Genomic DNA, 18,565 nt, shown 5'->3' on the forward strand with positions numbered 1-18,565 from the left:
TGTATAATACTTAAATAAACATAGAAAAGAGTAAGATGTTTCGCGGGTAAACTTTGGGTCAGGTTCAATATAAAGGGGTGTTCCTTAGGAAACTCAGATACGAGTAACAAAACACTTTGGTAGAACACCCCTCCTTCAATAATGGTACGGCTACCATTGGGGTATATAAGCTGGAGAGAATCCTAGCTCAGGGTCGATTGTTGGAAGTTTTTGGAGACAAAAGACCACGGTACGTTGATATTCGAGATCGCTCGCTCGTATATATATTGTGTTATTATTACTAAGTGTAATAAAGAACAGGTCGGTGCCTGTTATAAATACGGACTTGTATATTTACAAGTGGAACCGTATTGTACCGTATAGGACAAGTGTGAGTCTGTGTGACCACCTTGTAAAGTACATAAGTGTTCCAACGGAACAAAGACAAGTGCGTAAACTTGAAGGGTACATTATTGTACCAGGAGGACAAGTTTGTTCCTGACCCAAGGACAAATTTGTAAGAGTACAAATTTGTACCAGTTGTATATATTTGAAGTAGAATAGTTTAAGATAGTTTGTTAAAGATTGCAAAGAGCAGTTGTACATATTTTGGTTCATTGACGTATATATATTTGAATAAAGATTATTTGTTAGATATTTTGTACATAGAACAATTTTGGATCCGGTATCAAACTGGTAACGTACTCATTCTAAATAGAAACAGACACGCTTACCCTGTGTACACGTTACATAATTTGGTGGCTAGCGGTGGGATCCAAATTGTTCATTTTTAAATCCATAGTGAAAGATTATGTCAAAATTTGATCATCTTATAAACTTATATCCAAACTGTCTTGTGAGAATTTACTGTTCACTTTTGCACAGATCATATTTGTTCAAACTGTTCACTTTTGCACAGATCAAAATTGTCCTGTTAACGTTTTAAATTTCCCATGGTTAAATTACGATTATTATTTACATTAGGGATAAATGATCGATAGTGGTACAGGCAATATTTTGATTGACATTTATTACGTTGTACATTTATGACATTGTGTTGATATTGTAATATTGTGAATGCATAGTTATATCGCAAATTAAAGTACAAAAATGTCTTTTGACGACGAATTGACAAAATAAATTGAAGGTATGGAAGAGACAAGGTATAGAAACAGTTTTGTTTCGTCTACACCTAAAGATCAGGGTGTTCGTCCGAAAGATACTTTTATAAAAAGAAATGATTCGGGTCTGGAATCAAGAGAGTCCTTATTGTCAAGAAAAGGAGATAATGTAAAAGTTGATTTACCAACATTCAACAACCCGAATACGCACAAAACTGTTAAATTTTCCCAAATTGATTTAAAGGAAGGGGACACTTTGCCTTTACCCATAGATAATAGTTACAATAGGGAAAAAGACAAAACTGACAAATTAAAGTACCGACATACTGGTTACACAGATAATTCTGGTGTGAAAATTAAACCATGTCAATATAACGGTAGCACATCATGGACGGACTATTTGTCCCATTTTGAAATGTGTGCACTTGTAAATAATTGGTCGGAAAACCAAAAAGGGTTATATTTGGCGGTATCGTTAATGGGACAGGCACAGGCTGTACTTGGAGATTTACCAAGTGAAAAAAAACAAAACTTTTCCGATCTAGTCAGCGCACTTGAAGAGCGATTCGCGCCTTCTAGTCAAACTGAGTTATATAGAGTTCAGTTTAAAGAAAGACGTCAAAAAGCCAGCGAATCTCTTCCCGAATTAGGCCAATCAATTCGGAGATTGTCCAATTTGGCATATCCTACTGCCCCATTGGACGTACGTGAAACTCTCGGGAAAGAGCAGTTTATTGACGCGCTCGTTGATTCGGAAATGCGACTGAGAATAAAACAATCGCGACCGAAAGGCTGTGAGACTTGCCGTTGAACTAGAGGCTTACAATAAAGCCAAAAATAACGTGAGAGAGGGACGAGGTTATTTACGGCAAACTAATAACGACGACGAATTAAGTAGGGGAGAAAAGATTACAAATAGTGACTCGCCAAACAAAGACATCTTACCCAAAGTAAGAGGACAAATAAGGGTTGTTACAATTGTGGCAAATTTGGTCATTTAGCAAGGGACTGTCGCCTACCCCGAAGAAATCAGAACAAATATAATGGAAATAAGGGGGATGGGTCTGTCAAAACAGTAGTGAAAACTAGGAAACAAAATAACCGTAAGACAAATGAAGGTGCGGTAACAACAGCATTGGAAGCTGCTGGTATGTATGTCAAACTAAATGTAGGAGACATTGAAGCCAAGTTTGTGGTTGATACAGGAGCGACTTTGACATTGGTATCTTCCAAGTTATATGATAGGTTGACTCCATTAGATAAATCATATCTATGTGAAGTTAAGACAAGTGTTAGGTCAGTATGTGGCACTAAGCTAGAGCTTCGTGGAAAAGGCAGGTTTAATCTGCATTTCGGTCCAAATATGTTGCAATCCGAAGCTGTAGTGACTGATCTGCAAGTTGATGGTATACTTGGTTTGGACTTCATGAAACGACATAATTGTTTAATTGATGTTAAGAATGGGCACTTTTTTATTGGTGATTTTAGGGTAGATTTATGTTTTCAGGGATCAATAGGCTGTTACCGAGTGGTTGCTTCAGAAGCAGTTGTTATACCGCCAAGGTCAGAAATTGTCATTTATGGCACGGTTTGTTTAGCAGAAGGTCAGAAATTACCTGCTGACAATGCTTTGTTAGAGGCAAATGAGCATGCAGGGAAAGACTACATTTTGACTGCTAGAACGTTGGTAAGGTCAGGCGAAAAAGTCCCTGTTAGATTAATGAACACAGAACTAGATCCTAAGACCATCTATCCTGGTACAACTATAGCCCAAATGTCTGGTGTTGAACAAGTACTAGATGGTAATATTGGTTCAAATGAACAGACACATAACGGACTTAGACCAGATTTACAAGATTTGTTAGACAGGACATCAGATGAATTGACTTCGAAAGACAAACAAAAAGTAAAATCTTTGTTGATAGAAAATCAGAACTTGTTTGCTTCATCTGATGTTGACTTGGGAAGGACCAATCTTGTAAAACATGAAATCAATACGGGAAACGCAAGGCCTTTTAAAGAACCGCCTCGTCGTACACCGTATCATTTGAACAAGGTAGTTAATGACAACCTTGACAAAATGTTACAAAAAGGGATTATTGAACCCTCCCATTGTCCCTGGGCGGCAGGGATAGTCTTAGTTAAGAAAAAGGACGACACTTATCGCTTTTGAGTAGATTATAGACGCTTAAACAGTGTTACTCTAAATAAAGACGCGTATCCTTTACCGAGGATTGACGATTCGTTGGATCATTTAGCAGGAAATAAATGGTACAGTACTCTGGACTGTTGTTCAGGATATTGGCAGGTGGAGCTGGCCGAAAATGACAAACATAAAACCGCTTTTGCAACGCGAAGGGGTTTATTTCAATTTCGGGTCATGCCTTTTGGGTTGTGTTGCGCTGCACAGACATTTGAGCGATTGATGGAAACCATACTAGCTGGTTTGCAGTGGGAAACATGTCTGGTTTATAATGACGATATAATCGTTTTTGGAAAAACACTAGATAGTATGCTTGATAATTTAAGAGACGTTTTTGCTAGGCTTAAATCGGCTGGTTTAAAGCTGAAGGCAGAGAATTGCACCTTGTGTACCACCAATGTTCGTTTCTTAGGACATATTATCTCTGAGGAAGGAATATCAACCGACCCAGACAAGATTAAGGCTGTTAAAGAATGGCCCACTCCTACACATATAACTGAAGTTCGTTCCTTTTTAGGTCTTTGTGGGTACTATAGGAAATTTATTAAAAACTTTGCCCACATTACTAAACCACTTCACAAAATTACAGAGAAAGAAACTAAGTTTGTTTGGACTTCAGAATGTCAAGAATCTTTTGACCAATTGAAAGGTAAATTAATAAACACACCAGTTCTTGCATATCCAGATTTTAATAAAGAATTCATTCTGGATACTGATGCAAGCAATTTGGCAGTCGGAGCTGTCCTGACACAAAAATCTGATGAAGGACTTGAACATGTTGTGGCTTATGCTAGTCGTACACTTTCAAAATCAGAACGAAGGTACTGCGTGACACGCAAAGAGTTGCTTGCTGTGGTTTGTTTTGTTAAACATTTCAAACCATACCTTTATGGTAGAAAATTCACAGTACGAACTGATCACGGATCATTAAAGTGGTTACTTAACTTTAAGAACCCAGAAGGACAGATAGCTAGGTGGATAGAGACACTAGGTTCATTTGAGATGCAAATTCAGCATCGACCAGGAGTGCAACATAGGAATGCAGACGCTCTTAGTCGTATTCCTTGCAAACAATGTGGCTATCATTCTGGTTTAGAAAATGAAATTGCTTTGACTGAGACTGAAAACCAACATGACAATTTTAATGCTACCACCCGGTTTGATAGTAGTAATGACAGAGATGATGACAGTAAATATCATGATCTGTCTTTAAAGGAAATTCAAAATAATGATCATGACTTGAAAATAGTGACAAAATGGGTAGAAACAGACGAACGTCCAGATTACAAAGATATTTTTGATAAGGGATTTTTCTTGAGATCACTTTGGAATCAATGGAACAACTTAGAGTTAAGAGACGGACTTATTTACAGACGATTTGAAGACCCTGCAACCAAAATTGTAAAAATGCAGGCTATCATTCCCTTATTAGAACGCAAAAAGGTACTACAGTTTTCACATGATGATAAATGTTCTGCTCATTTGGGTATCCATAAAACTTTGGCAAAAATTAGACAATCTTATTATTGGCCTGGATTACAAAACGACGTCAGGACTTACGTAAACGGATGTGACAAATGTGCAAAGCGAAAAAGTCCACAAAAGTCCAAAAGAGCTCCAATGGCTTTAGTTGAAGCTAAAGGGCCAATGGAAAGGATAGCTACAGATATCCTTGGTGAGTTGCCAGAAACAGAGAGTGGTAACAAATATATCTTGGTAGTTTCTGACTACTATACAAAGTGGACGGAATCTTTTGCTATGCCAAATTTGGAAGCTAAATACTGTGGCTAAGATTATAGTTGAAGAAGTCATTGTAAGATTTGGTGTTCCTCATTGGATACATTCAGATCAAGGCAGGCAATTTGAAAGCTTGTTGTTTCAAGAGATGTGTTGTATTCTAAACATTAAGAAAACACGTACCACCCCATATCATCCGAAATCTGATGGTATGGTGGAAAGATTTAATAAGACTCTTGCAACAATGTTAATTTCATTTGTGGAACAGAACCAGAGAGACTGGGATGAATACATTCCTTTTGTTATGATGGCATATAGGGCATCCGAGCACGAAACTACTGGGCAAACGCCAAATAGTCTCATGTTAGGTAGGGAACTATCAACCCCTTTAGACATCATGTATGAAATGCCACCATCCGTTAAAGATATCCCTTCACATAAATGGGCTTGGGAACTAAAAGAGAAGTTAGAACACTCCCACAGCATTGTCAGAGGTAAAATCAAAGGACAGATGCGAAGACAGAAACACTATCACGACCTCAAACTGTCATGTCAAAATTTCAGAAAAGTATGGTGACCTTACATACAAAGTTGACTGTGGATATCGAGGAAAATCACAAGTTATACATGTCGACAGACTAAAGAAAAAGAAGAAACAGACATTAAGGACAGAACCGGATAACAACACTTTTGTCCCATTGGACACTGAAAATGATATAGTTGAAAACGACCCTATAGAAACTCTTTATTCACAAGACATAGCTGTTCACGAGTCAATGTTGCCTGAGGAAGAAACGCAAGAAAGTAGTTATGAAGGGTGTCGTGCAAGGCGAAAACCAGCTTGGATGGCAGATTATATTGTCAAATAGATTTTGTTGGATGGTTATATTGTTGTTGAATAGTTTTTGTACATTTATCTGAAGTATGTGTATATAGCATTTCTATGTTTTATCCGTTTGAAACATGATAATTTTAGACATGCGGGACGCATGTGTTTTTGAGGCGTGGGTTATGTGATGATTTTGAATCTAAGGTTAGATTGTATACATTGGTTACAGTTCGGCAGAAGCCTCGTTTTATATATTTGTATAATACTTTAATAAACATAGAAAAGAGTAAGATGTTTCGCGGGTAAACTTTGGGTCAGGTTCAATATAAATGGGTGTTCCTTAGGAAACTCAGATACGAGTAACAAGACACTTTGGTAGAACAACCCTCCTTCAATAATGGTACGGCTACAATTGGGGTATATAAGCTGGAGAGAATCCTAGCTCAGGGTCGATTGTTGGAAGTTTTTGGAGACATAAGACCACGGTACGTTGATATTGTGTTATTATTACTAAGTGTAATAAAGAACAGGTCGGTGCCTGTTATAAATACGGACTTGTATATTTACAAGTGGAACCGTATTGTACCGTATAGGACAAGTGTGAGTCTGTGTGACCACCTTGTAAAGTACATAATTGTACCAACGTAACAAAGACAAGTGCGTAAACTTGTAGGGTACATTATTGTACCAGGAGGACAAGTTTGTTCCTGACCCATGGACAACTTTGTAAGAGTACAAATTTGTACCAGTTGTATATATTTGAAGTAGAATAGTTTAAGATAGTTTGTTAAAGATTGCAAAGAGCAGTTGTACATATTTTGGTTCATTGACGTATATATATTTGAATAAAGATTATTTGTTAGATATTTTGTACATAGAACAATTTTGGATCCAGTATCAAACTGGTAAAGTACTCATTCTAAATAGAAACAGACACGCTTACCCTGTGTACACGTTACAGTAACACCATGAAATAGAGAACGGTCTGATTGGCTTATCTATTTTTCTTTTTTGTTATCTATCATACGATTGGTTGTATTTGCGCATGTTTCAAACAGGAAGTCTTATCTCTGACTAAAAGTCAGTTTGATGACGGAATCATTCCCGGACTCATTTTTTGTCGCTTTTCTCCCAAAATAACTCAATCTGAATAATCATAAGAATGAATGACAAATGCAACTATGCATGTTACCCATAGGACACAGAGGCATGATGATTGATTTATTGTGGAAGGAAGAGAAGCGACACCAAAAATGAGGTCTTCTCGTTTAATAGTATAGATTTAGATATTTGATTGTTTCCGTATTAAAGATTCATTCAAATTTATTGCAAACCAAGAGCTTTGAAAACTTAAGAACATTTGTCTTTGATCAATTTTGCCTATCTTTGTTGACATACTGTCTCACTAACGTATTCCTCACATATACATGCATTTTACTATTTATATTCAATTAATTTTAATTTTAAACCATTTGTTTCAGTTTTTTTCCATGTAGAAGTTGTAGTGACTGCATCGGGTAAGTATTCCCTCGATACTAATGAAATAGTTACGCAGCGATATTATAAAGGGCGTTTCAATAAATTTCCCAATTTTATACACAAGTAACATCAAATTGAACTCTGAGTTATTTTTCTCTGTTTAAAAATCAAAATACACTTCAAAGGAGTAAACGGAGGGAAAAGGGCCTATTCTTATCTACATTCCAAACTTTTATTTATAGAAAAATATAAATACACTGCTGTCACGTGACTTCAAACTGAAAGTAACGACATTTTCCAAAAAGGAGAGCCATCAGTCAGCGTACAGGCATCAGCATACCCGCTCACTAGTATACCCTAGTATACCGGAAAGACACCACTCTACCGAAAATCATTATCTTTAGTGAAACCAGAAATATTTTTAACAGTGATCTGATCTATATCTAACTTGTAAACAAATAAATAAGAAACCGTTACTGCTTTCATTGTATTATTAATAAAAATTTATTCAGTTTATATTTTACGTCTACATTATTATGTCGCAACTTCTTCTTCTATATGTTTATCCTTCCAGTTATGGAATACCTCCTCAACGGAACCGTCATTTTCTTAACCTTTTTATATTGTTAACACTGTGCTGGTTGTACTTTTATTTTCTATGACATTTTGTCTTAATCATATTGAGTCAAGTGTAATCATTAGTATGCAATTAATGATGATTGCTCTGCTCCTTGTGGGCTCTGTGATTAGCAATACAATGTTTGTTTGTAAAACTATGTTTGTTTGTTACATAGTACATGTACGCACTATATAGTCCTTTATCAAAGTTTATTTAAATCATATGTATATATCATCAATTATAATGGTCTTAATGATCCTTAATGGGCGTCTGCATTTACATATTAAACTATACTTACATGTACTAGTAATATATTGTAAATCAGGGTCGGATCCAGTCATCTTAAAAAAGGCGGGTCCAACTATATGCTCCTATCCAAATGCATTGATCGTCCGAAAAAAGGGGGGTTCCAGCCCCTGGATCCGCCAATGCCAATGGTGATGAAGTTATATATTATAATAATTATTAAAATGGGCCTGTCATTTTTTCCTTCAACAATTGCAGTTGAGGATCCAGAAATTGTCATAAGGAGACGTCAGAGACAGATTAAGGGGGGGCAGGCCCCTTTTTGTCGAAAAATTTGTTTGCTCATATAGGGAATCACTGAAGCGTGATTGGAGCGGCCCCCCTCTTAGAATGTCAGTTAGCCCCAAATTATGAACATTTTTGGATCCGCCACTAGATGCCCACAGACATAAGAGGAGGCATCGCTCCATTCCTGTTTCATTTATTCACTAATTACTTAACCAATTTTTTCCTACAAAATGGGGGGTGGGGTTCCCTGCATGGAACCTTCCTAAATCTGCCTCTGAAATGAATAGTAGGGATACATATGGAAAGCATGCATATATATATATATATACGAGTCTAAATTGAAAACTACGTTCAAACCTATGACTGCGTTGGATAAAAACCGCAATTTTTATACGTGTGCATGTCAAACAAATTTCGTTGTAGAAGGGTCTAAAAACAGCACAAACAACATTTTCCAAAAGACCAAAAGCGTGAAAAAGTATATTTAAACAAAACGCATTTGACTAACAGGTCGAACAACTGATGTTCTTTAACCCTGCTGACTGCCATTGGCGATTGCCAAATAAAATTGATCACAAGATGTAACAAAATGGATCTTAATATAAATTTAATACGTCACAAAAAAAAAAGTTTGTTAACTTGTGGACAGGATGTTGTGCCACAAACATTCGGTGTCAATATTTCTTTAGTACACCATATCCGGATTTCGACAATAAATGTCTCTTCAGTGATGTTAGGGATCGAAACGGTATTTGGAAGGCCATATAAAAAGTACCCTCATTTTTTAGAGAAAGTACCCTCATTTTTAGATTAACTCTTGAATTTTAAGAGTCAATATATAGGATGAATTGATCATATAAACCGGAGGGAAAATATGATACATGCCCAAACAAAAAATATAAACGAGTCTAAATTGAAAACTACGTTCAAACCTATGACTGCGTTGGATAAAAACCGCAATTTTTATACGTGTGCATGTCAAACAAATTTCGTTGTAGAAGGGTCTAAAAACAGCACAAACAACATTTTCCAAAAGACCAAAAGCGTGAAAAAGTATATTTAAACAAAACGCATTTGACTAACAGGTCGAACAACTGATGTTCTTTAACCCTGCTGACTGCCATTGGCGATTGCCAAATAAAATTGATCACAAGATGTAACAAAATGGATCTTAATATTAATTTAATACGTCACAGAAAAAATTTTTTGTTAACTTGTGGACAGGATGTTGTGCCACAAACATTCGGTGTCAATATTTCTTTAGTACACCATATCCGGATTTCGTATACACAACTCGTCTAAACATCAACCCAACAATGTTAGATCTGTAAATTTGCTTTCGCAAATTTTTGGTTCTTCCCACGCTGGGATTCGAACCCATGCTACTGTGATATCGTGACACCAAATGTGTCACTGGCATGTTAGACAAATGTAAAATTATTCTGAATATTAATAAGTAAAACAAAACATAAGTTATTCGACTTTTACAGATCCAAGTCGATGTATTTACGTATTCTTGACACAGAATTTTGTGTTGTTTGAAGGTCAGACGGTACGCCAATATTTTTTCAATGATTCAAAACGAATAATAAAATAAATGAAATAGTAATTAAGGATGCATATCTCTAACAAATAACTATTGTATAACGTTGCTGTAATGAATACAAGCGACCGACAAAAAAGAGGTTGGAGATGTAGCTAGAGCTTTATAAATCTCACTGACTTGAAGCAGTTGGTACTAGAGGTTTTTCTTATCGATTCCTTACATAAAGTTTATCCCATTGTTTTAGGGGACTCGGAGTTCTATTTTCATAATGTCTATTGTTAACCTTATTTGTAAGATATAGGTAATTAATGCATTTGTATTTAGATGTTGATGTTAATTATTTGTATTCTAAATTCTTCTGTCTATATTAAATGTTTTCCTAAAGCACATGTCATGCGTAAATGAGATTTTATATTACCCAGCTTTACCAGATTGTTCATATGAAAGTACGGATTAAGATCAGTCCATGTAGACCAGAAACCTGATATTTAGAGGGCATATTCAGATAGGGACTTTAACAGGTATTAAATTATTGTTCTCTATCCAATTTAACGTGCTCTTTTCGACTGCTAATTATTTACATATATTGCTTATCAAATCTCACCCGTTATTTAGAGAAGTTAATGATGATTAGATATCTGGCATAACTGATAGTGTATTCCAAACTTTTATTGATGTACATGTATATTCAAGTCATTCAAAATATATACTAGTATTGGAAGGGGATGAACAGAGGTCTCCTTTATTTTTCTTTCTATTGTTTGACAAACGTCCACTAGAAAGTCGGAAGGACTTTGTGATGATGTCACCATGGTTTGTTTTTATAAGTAATTTGTTTGCTGTCTCATTAACATCATTCCAACAGGTACTGGTATTCTCTAAGAACTCTTAAAGATTATGTAAATATATTTTATTAAAAAATTCTCTATATATAACAACGAGAAATAAAACGACAAATACAAATGACCTCGGATATAAAAAGTCTATTAAACAGGCATACATTGTATGTTACACCCATAACCAAACATTCAAGGCCAAAACTCACACAATCATACCATATTACGCGTGAAATAAAAATGATTAAGCAGTTATTGCATCCGACATCTATGGTAAATAAATGCTAATACAGTGCAAGAATATAATCTACATCCAGCACGCCATATCTCTGGTATTTAAAGACTCGTACACGTTCAGACTCTACTTTCACCACCATACCCGTATTATAAAAAAGACTAATACAGATTGTTATTTTCGGGGTCGTTTTAGTCTCTTGTTGTTGTCCAACTGACAATTATACCAAATCCTCGTTTTAATATCTCTGATTTACATCAACCACCATACCCATAAAATAAAAAGGCAAATACAGATCTATAACGTATATTCCCCCATACCCGTGGAGTATATAGCCTGATACATATCTATAATATACATCCACCACCATAACCGTGGTATATAAACACTAATACCAGTCTATAACCTACATCCACCACCATACCCGTGGTTGTATATAAAGACTAATACCAGTCTATAATCTACATCCACCACCATACCCGTGGTTTATTAAAACGTATACCGGTCTATAATCTACATCCACCACTATACCCGTGGTTTATAAAGACAAACACCGGTCTATTATCTACATCCACCACCATACCAGTGGTATATAAAGACTAGTAATACCGGTCTATAATCTACATCCACCACCATACCCGTGGTATATAAAGACTAATACCGGTCTATAATCTGCATCCACCACCATACCCGTGGTTTATGAAGACTAATACCGGTCTATAATCTACATCTACCACCATACCCGTGGTATATAAAGACTAATACCAGTCTATAATCTACATCCATCACCATACCCGTGGTATAAAAAGACTAATACCGGTCTATAATCTACATCTACCACCATACCCGTGGTATATAAAGACTAATTCCGGTCTATAATCTACATCCACCACCATACCCGTGGTATAAAAAGATTAATACCGGTCTATAATCTACATCCATCACCATTCCCGTGGTATATAAAGACTAATACCGGTCTATAATCTACATCCACCACCATACCCGTGGTATATACAGACTAATACCGGTCTATAATCTACATCCACCACCATACCCGTGGTATATAATGACTAATACCGATCTATTATGTACATCCACCACCATACCCGTGGTATAAAAAGACTAATACCGGTCTATAATCTACATCCATCACCATACCCGTGGTATATAAAGACTAATACCGGTCTATAACCTACATCCACCACCATACCCGTGGTTTATAAAGACAAATACCGGTCTATAATCTACATCCATCACCATACCCGTGGTATAAAAAGACTAATACAAGTCTATAATCTACATCCACCACCATACCCGTGGTATATAAAGACTAATACCGTTCTATAATCTACATCCATCACCATACCCGTGGTATATAAAGACTAATACCGGTCTATAATCTACATCCACCACCATACCAGTGGTATATAAAGACTAATACCGGTCTATAATCTACATCCACCACCATACCAGTGGTATATAAAGACTAATACCGGTCTATAATCTACATCCACCACCATACCCGTGGTATATAAAGACTAATACCGGTCTATAATCTACATCCATCACCATACCCGTGGTATATAAAGACTAATACCGGTCTATAATCTACATCCACCACCATACCAGTGGTATATAAAGACTAATACCGGTCTATAATCTACATCCACCACCATACCCATGGAATATAAAGACTAATACAAGTCTATAATCTGCATCCACCACCATACCAGTGGTTTATAAAGACAAATACCGGTCTATAATCTACATCTACCACCATACCCGTGGTATATAAAGACTAATACCAGTCTATAATCTACATCCATCACCATACCCGTGGTATAAAAAGACTAATACCGGTCTATAATCCTCATCCACCACCATACCCGTGGTATATACAGACAAATTCCGGTCTATAATCTACATCAATCACCATACCCGTGGTATATAATGACTAATACCGGTCTATAATCTACATCCACCACCATACTCGTGGTATATAAAGACTAATACCGGTCTATAATTTACATTCACCACCATACCCGTGGTTTATAAAGACTAATATCGGTCTATAATGTACATTCACCACCATACCCGTTGATTATAAAGACTAATACTGGTCTATAATCTACATTCACCACCATATCCGTGGTTTATAAAGACTAGTGTTGGAAATCACGCATAGAATAGAACGTTTACGTTACGTGGCATTATTCAATGTATATCCAACGTTGTGTACTTATGACGTTAATTTGTACTTTAGTCATCAATACAAATTCATACAGTTTAGACGTCTTTGTTATTGCATGCAGTTTTTAGTAAAATGATATTGGTACCGTGACCAGATGAAGATGACTACAAAGCTTAAATCTATTCGAGCGGGACACAGAAGCGCAGTTTCTAGGATGTTAAGAAGATTTGAGAAGAGAAGTGTAAAAGAAGAAAAACCGGAAGAGGACGAGCTGGAAACAATTTTGGATACATTAAAGGAAAAGCAAGATATTCTAAAGGATTTGGATAAGAACATTTTGGATAGTGTACAAGAGGAGGATATAGAGCAAGAGATACTTGACACAGATGAGTATAAATTTAATTTAGAGACGAAAATACGCAAAATTCGTAAACTTATTCACGTTAAAACATCAAATTTAAATGCAGCCGCTAGAAGTTTTTCGCCGCACAATGAGACACTACAACTCATTCAAAATGTTGACCCCGTATATAACAGAAGAGATGACTCACAAAATACTGGCCACAATTTCACGTCTTTACGTTTAAATTCTAGCGTCAATAGCAGCAATTTTCATAAACTACCGAAATTGAATTTACCTACGTTTGATGGAAACGTACTTGAATGGCAATCCTTTTGGGATTCTTTTGATTCCGCAATTCACACCAACAACACACTAACCGAAGTTCAAAAGTTCAACTACCTAAAATCTTTACTAGAAGGAGAAGCGACATATACCATAGACAGATTTGCTCTTACGCACACAAAGTACAACAAAGCTATTGAACTCATACATGAAAGATTCGGACAAAAGCATAAGATAATTCAATCGTACATGCAAGCACTACTAGACATACCCGCACCAAAGAATACGCCTTCACAACTTAGAAGTTACTATGACAGAACAGAGAAATACATAAGAGAGCTTGCATCTCTTGGACAAGCCCAAGACTCGTACGGCTCGTTATTAGTACCAGTCATACTCAACAAAATGCCCAGTGAAATACGCAAAAACTTAAAACACGTGAGCAGGGTTCAACAGATTGGTATGTTGGTGATCTTAGGAGATCAATCTTTAAGGAGCTGGCCATTTTAGAGTCTGGTACAGAAACATTTGAAAGTCCTAGTACTACAGCTACCTTCTACACAAACACAAAATCTCGCGAAAACTGGCCAAAAACCAATTCACCACAGAAATCTTATCAAATTAGCTGCGCATACTGCAAGGAACCCCACTTTTCGTCAGAATGTACTAAATATAAAGACCAGAATGACCGCATGAAAATTGTTAAAGAAGATAGATTGTGCTTCAATTGCTTAGGGCGACACCGCGTAGTAGATTGCAAATCTATATCAAACTGCAAGAAATCTATATCAAACTGCAAGAAATATGATAGACGTCAACACACAAGCCTATGCAACAACGACCATGATAAAGAAACTACAAGTACAAGTAGTACAAGTACAATACACAAACACAACGCGGAGGAATCTGAGACTTCTGTTTTATATTCATCTTTAAATTGTGATCGCCCAAATGTTTTATTAAAGACAGCAATAGCACCAATAAGCTACAAAGACCAAACGATTGATGCAAAGATCCTTTTTGACGAAGGCGCCACAAGGTCATTTATTACAAGACATTTAGCGGAGAAATTGGAGTTAAAAACCACAGGAAGTAAAGCAATCACGCTATCTAGATTTGGAGACGATAATGAGAGCAACTCTTTTGAACAGCTAAACAAAGCTACAGTGAAGATAAAAACTATATATGGCCAAGAAATACCAGTCGATGGTTTGATTGTACCTAAAATCGCCGCACCATTTAAGACAAACATTGAAACTGCAAAACAGTTATCATGTTTGCAAAACGTAAGCTTAGTTCACGCCGTTACGGTGGATACATCATTTGAAATTTGACTGCTTGTTGGAGCTGAACAATACTGGGATATTTTCGAGGATGATATCATTAGGGGCGAGGGACCAACAGCAGTAAAGTCCAACTAGGAAACTTACTCTCGGGACACCTCAAAAGAACCAGTTCAAACAACGAAACACACTTTAGCACTACCAATGTAGGAGAAACGGAAGAGACACACACTACCGAGGATACAACAGAGAGGAATACTATAAACATTGAACAAATTTCTACAATTATGGACACTTCAAGGACAAAACATAGAACCAAGTAAATGAAACAGACAAACCAGCTTTAATGTGGACAAGAGACAGTAACAAAAACAAACGCTTTTACGAGGATTAACAAGGAATGGGAAAATCAAAATCTCAGTTCAAAAAGCTTAACTTATAGCAGGAATTGGATTACAGGGAGAAACTTACAAGAAAAAAAAAGTATAATCTGACACTTCACTATAACAAACTGTGGTTAAAAGTTTTAATTTTAATGATGGACTTTAAAGTTTATTACATTTTATTATTCTAACGGAAAAACTTTAATTATTTTACAAGTTTTAAATTTTCACTTTTCGTGGGCCGGAGAATGTTGGAAATCACGCACAGAGGAGAACGTTAACGTAACGCGGCATTGTTGTATATCCAACGTTGTGTACTTATGACGCTATCTTGTACTTTAGTCATCAATACAAATTCATACAGTTTATAAGTCTTTGTTATTACATGCAGTTTTTAGTAAAACAACTTTACAATAACTAGTAATACCGGTCTATAATCTACATCCACCACCATACCCGTAATATGTAAAGACTAATACCGGTATATAATCTACATCCACCACGTGCCATACCCGTGGATATAAAGACTAATACCTTCTTCACCTGCATATGGAATATACATTTCCCAACTTATTAGGTATCAAGAGCTTGCAGCTCCTATTCGGACTTTGTAAAACGTCACCACTGTCTGAGCAGAAAGTTGATGAACCAGGGGTATGTCAAAGAACGTCTCATCCTTCTTCTAAAAAAAGTTCACCGGACGATACCCAGAACTTGTTGATAAATATTCCGTATCAACTTTACAAATAATACAAGATGGTCTTGAAGTATAGATTTTGCGTACTGACGTCGGGTTATCATCTTAATAACGTGTTATAGTATTCTTTTATTTGTCTTTATTAATATTACTTGTACTGTTAAGTCAGTTTTTTTTATATATATTCTTTTGGAGTGCCCCTGTGGTTTTGTAAAACATCATACTTTGAACGACAAAATTATTTCATTTACTATTATTACTTTTACGTATTATCTTGAATACTATGAATGACAAAACTATTTTATTCATAAATCCTACATTTTTTGTAAAGTCTGTTTTTTATGATATACATTTGACGTGAAACTGTACTTATGTATGTTTAATTTCATGTTGTTTCTAAATATGTATTTTAATTTATGTTTTGTCTATTATCCATTTTGTTTGTAATTCATATGCCTATAAGGGCCCTTTGATTAGGAAAAAAACATATTTGATTTTGATTATAAAGACTAATACCGGTCTATTATCTACATCCACCACCATACCCGTGGTATATAAAGAGGAATACCGGTCTATAATCTACATCCACCACCATACCCGTGGTTTATAAAGACTAATACCGGTCTATTATCTACATCTTCCACCATACCCGTGGTATATAAAGACTAATACCGGTCTATAATCTAAATCCACCCACATACCCGTGGTTTATAAAGACTAATACCGGTCTATAATCTACATCCACCGCCATACCCGTGGTTTATAAAGACTAATACCGGTCTATAATCTAAATCCACCCACATACCCGTGGTTTATAAAGACTAATACCGGTCTATAATCTACATCCACCACCATACCCGTGGTTTATAAAGACTAATACCGGTCTATTATCTACATCAACCACCATACCCGTGGTTTATAAAGACTAATACCGGTCTATAATCTAAATCCACCACCATACCCGTGGTTTATAAAGACTAATACCGGTCTATAATCTACAGCCGCCACCATACCCGTGGTATATAAAGAATTATTCCGGTCTATAATCTACATCCACCACCATACCCGTGGTATATAAAGGATAATACCGGTCTATAATCTACATCTACCACCATACCCGTGGTTTATGAAGACTAATACCGGTCTATAATCTACATCCACCACCATAACCGTGGTTTATAAAGACTTATTCCGGTCTATAATCTACATCCACCACCATACCCGTAATATGTAAAGACTAATACCGGTATATAATCTACATCCACCACGTGCCATACCCGTGGATATAAAGACTAATACCTTCTTCACCTGCATATGGAATATACATTTCCCAACTTATTAGGTATTCAAGAGCATGCAGCTCCTATTCAGACTTTGTAAAACGTCACCACTGTCTGAGCAGAAAGTTGATGAACCAGGGGTATGTCAAAGAACGTCTCATCCTTTTTCTAAAAAAAGTTCACCGGACGATACCCAGAACTTGTTGATAAATATTCCGTATCAACTTTACAAATAATACAAGATGGTCTTGAAGTATAGATTTTGCGTACTGACGTCGGGTTATCATATTAATAACGTGTTATAGTATTCTTTTATTTGTCTTTATTAATATTACTTGTACTGTTAAGTCAGTTTTTCATATATATTCTTTTTGGAGTGCCTCTGTGGTTGTGTAAAACATCATACTTTGAACGACAAAATTATTTCATTTACTATTATTACTTTTACGTATTATCTTGAATACTATGAATGACAAAACTATTTTATTCATCAATCCTACATTTTCTGTTAAGTCTGTTTTTTATGATATACATTCGACGTGAAACTGTACTTATGTATCCCGTCATACTTTGAACCAAACAACTATTTTATTTATTATTATTACTTTTACTGTAAAATCTGTTTTGTTATATCTACTTTAAGTGACTATACATGTACGTAGACGTCATACTTTGAACGACAAAATTACTTTTATGTCTATTTATGATATTTATCTATGATATTTATTTACACCTGTACAGCACAGCAGACGCACCTGTTTTTCGCACGGAGATAATATTTTAGATATTATTGTTTAGTTCCACAAAGTTTTAGAAAACTTTTAGTATTGAGTTTTAATACACTGCACTCACATTTCCCTGTCATTTATTGCATTTTTCAAAGTCAAGTGATAAGTTAGATTCGACATTTTTTTTTTTTTTTTTTTTCCACACCTTGCCCGGGAAAAAATGGCCGCCATTATGTTTTAGAATTTTTTTATCCCTTTGC

General features: G+C 35.9%; 1 protein-coding gene across 1 annotated transcript in view; it reads left to right on the forward strand.

Annotated features, from left to right (window-relative positions):
* Positions 1–18,565, forward strand: part of LOC134688172 (triple functional domain protein-like) — a 51,863-nt gene that overhangs the window by 18,110 nt on the left and 15,188 nt on the right. The window contains exon 3 of the mRNA XM_063548644.1: positions 7,351–7,386. Within this exon, the coding sequence (XP_063404714.1) occupies positions 7,351–7,386 (36 nt within the window). The remainder of the gene's footprint in view (positions 1–7,350; positions 7,387–18,565) is intronic.

Source organism: Mytilus trossulus, chromosome 10, assembly GCF_036588685.1.
Source record: "Mytilus trossulus isolate FHL-02 chromosome 10, PNRI_Mtr1.1.1.hap1, whole genome shotgun sequence".
NCBI lineage: Eukaryota > Metazoa > Mollusca > Bivalvia > Mytilida > Mytilidae > Mytilus > Mytilus trossulus.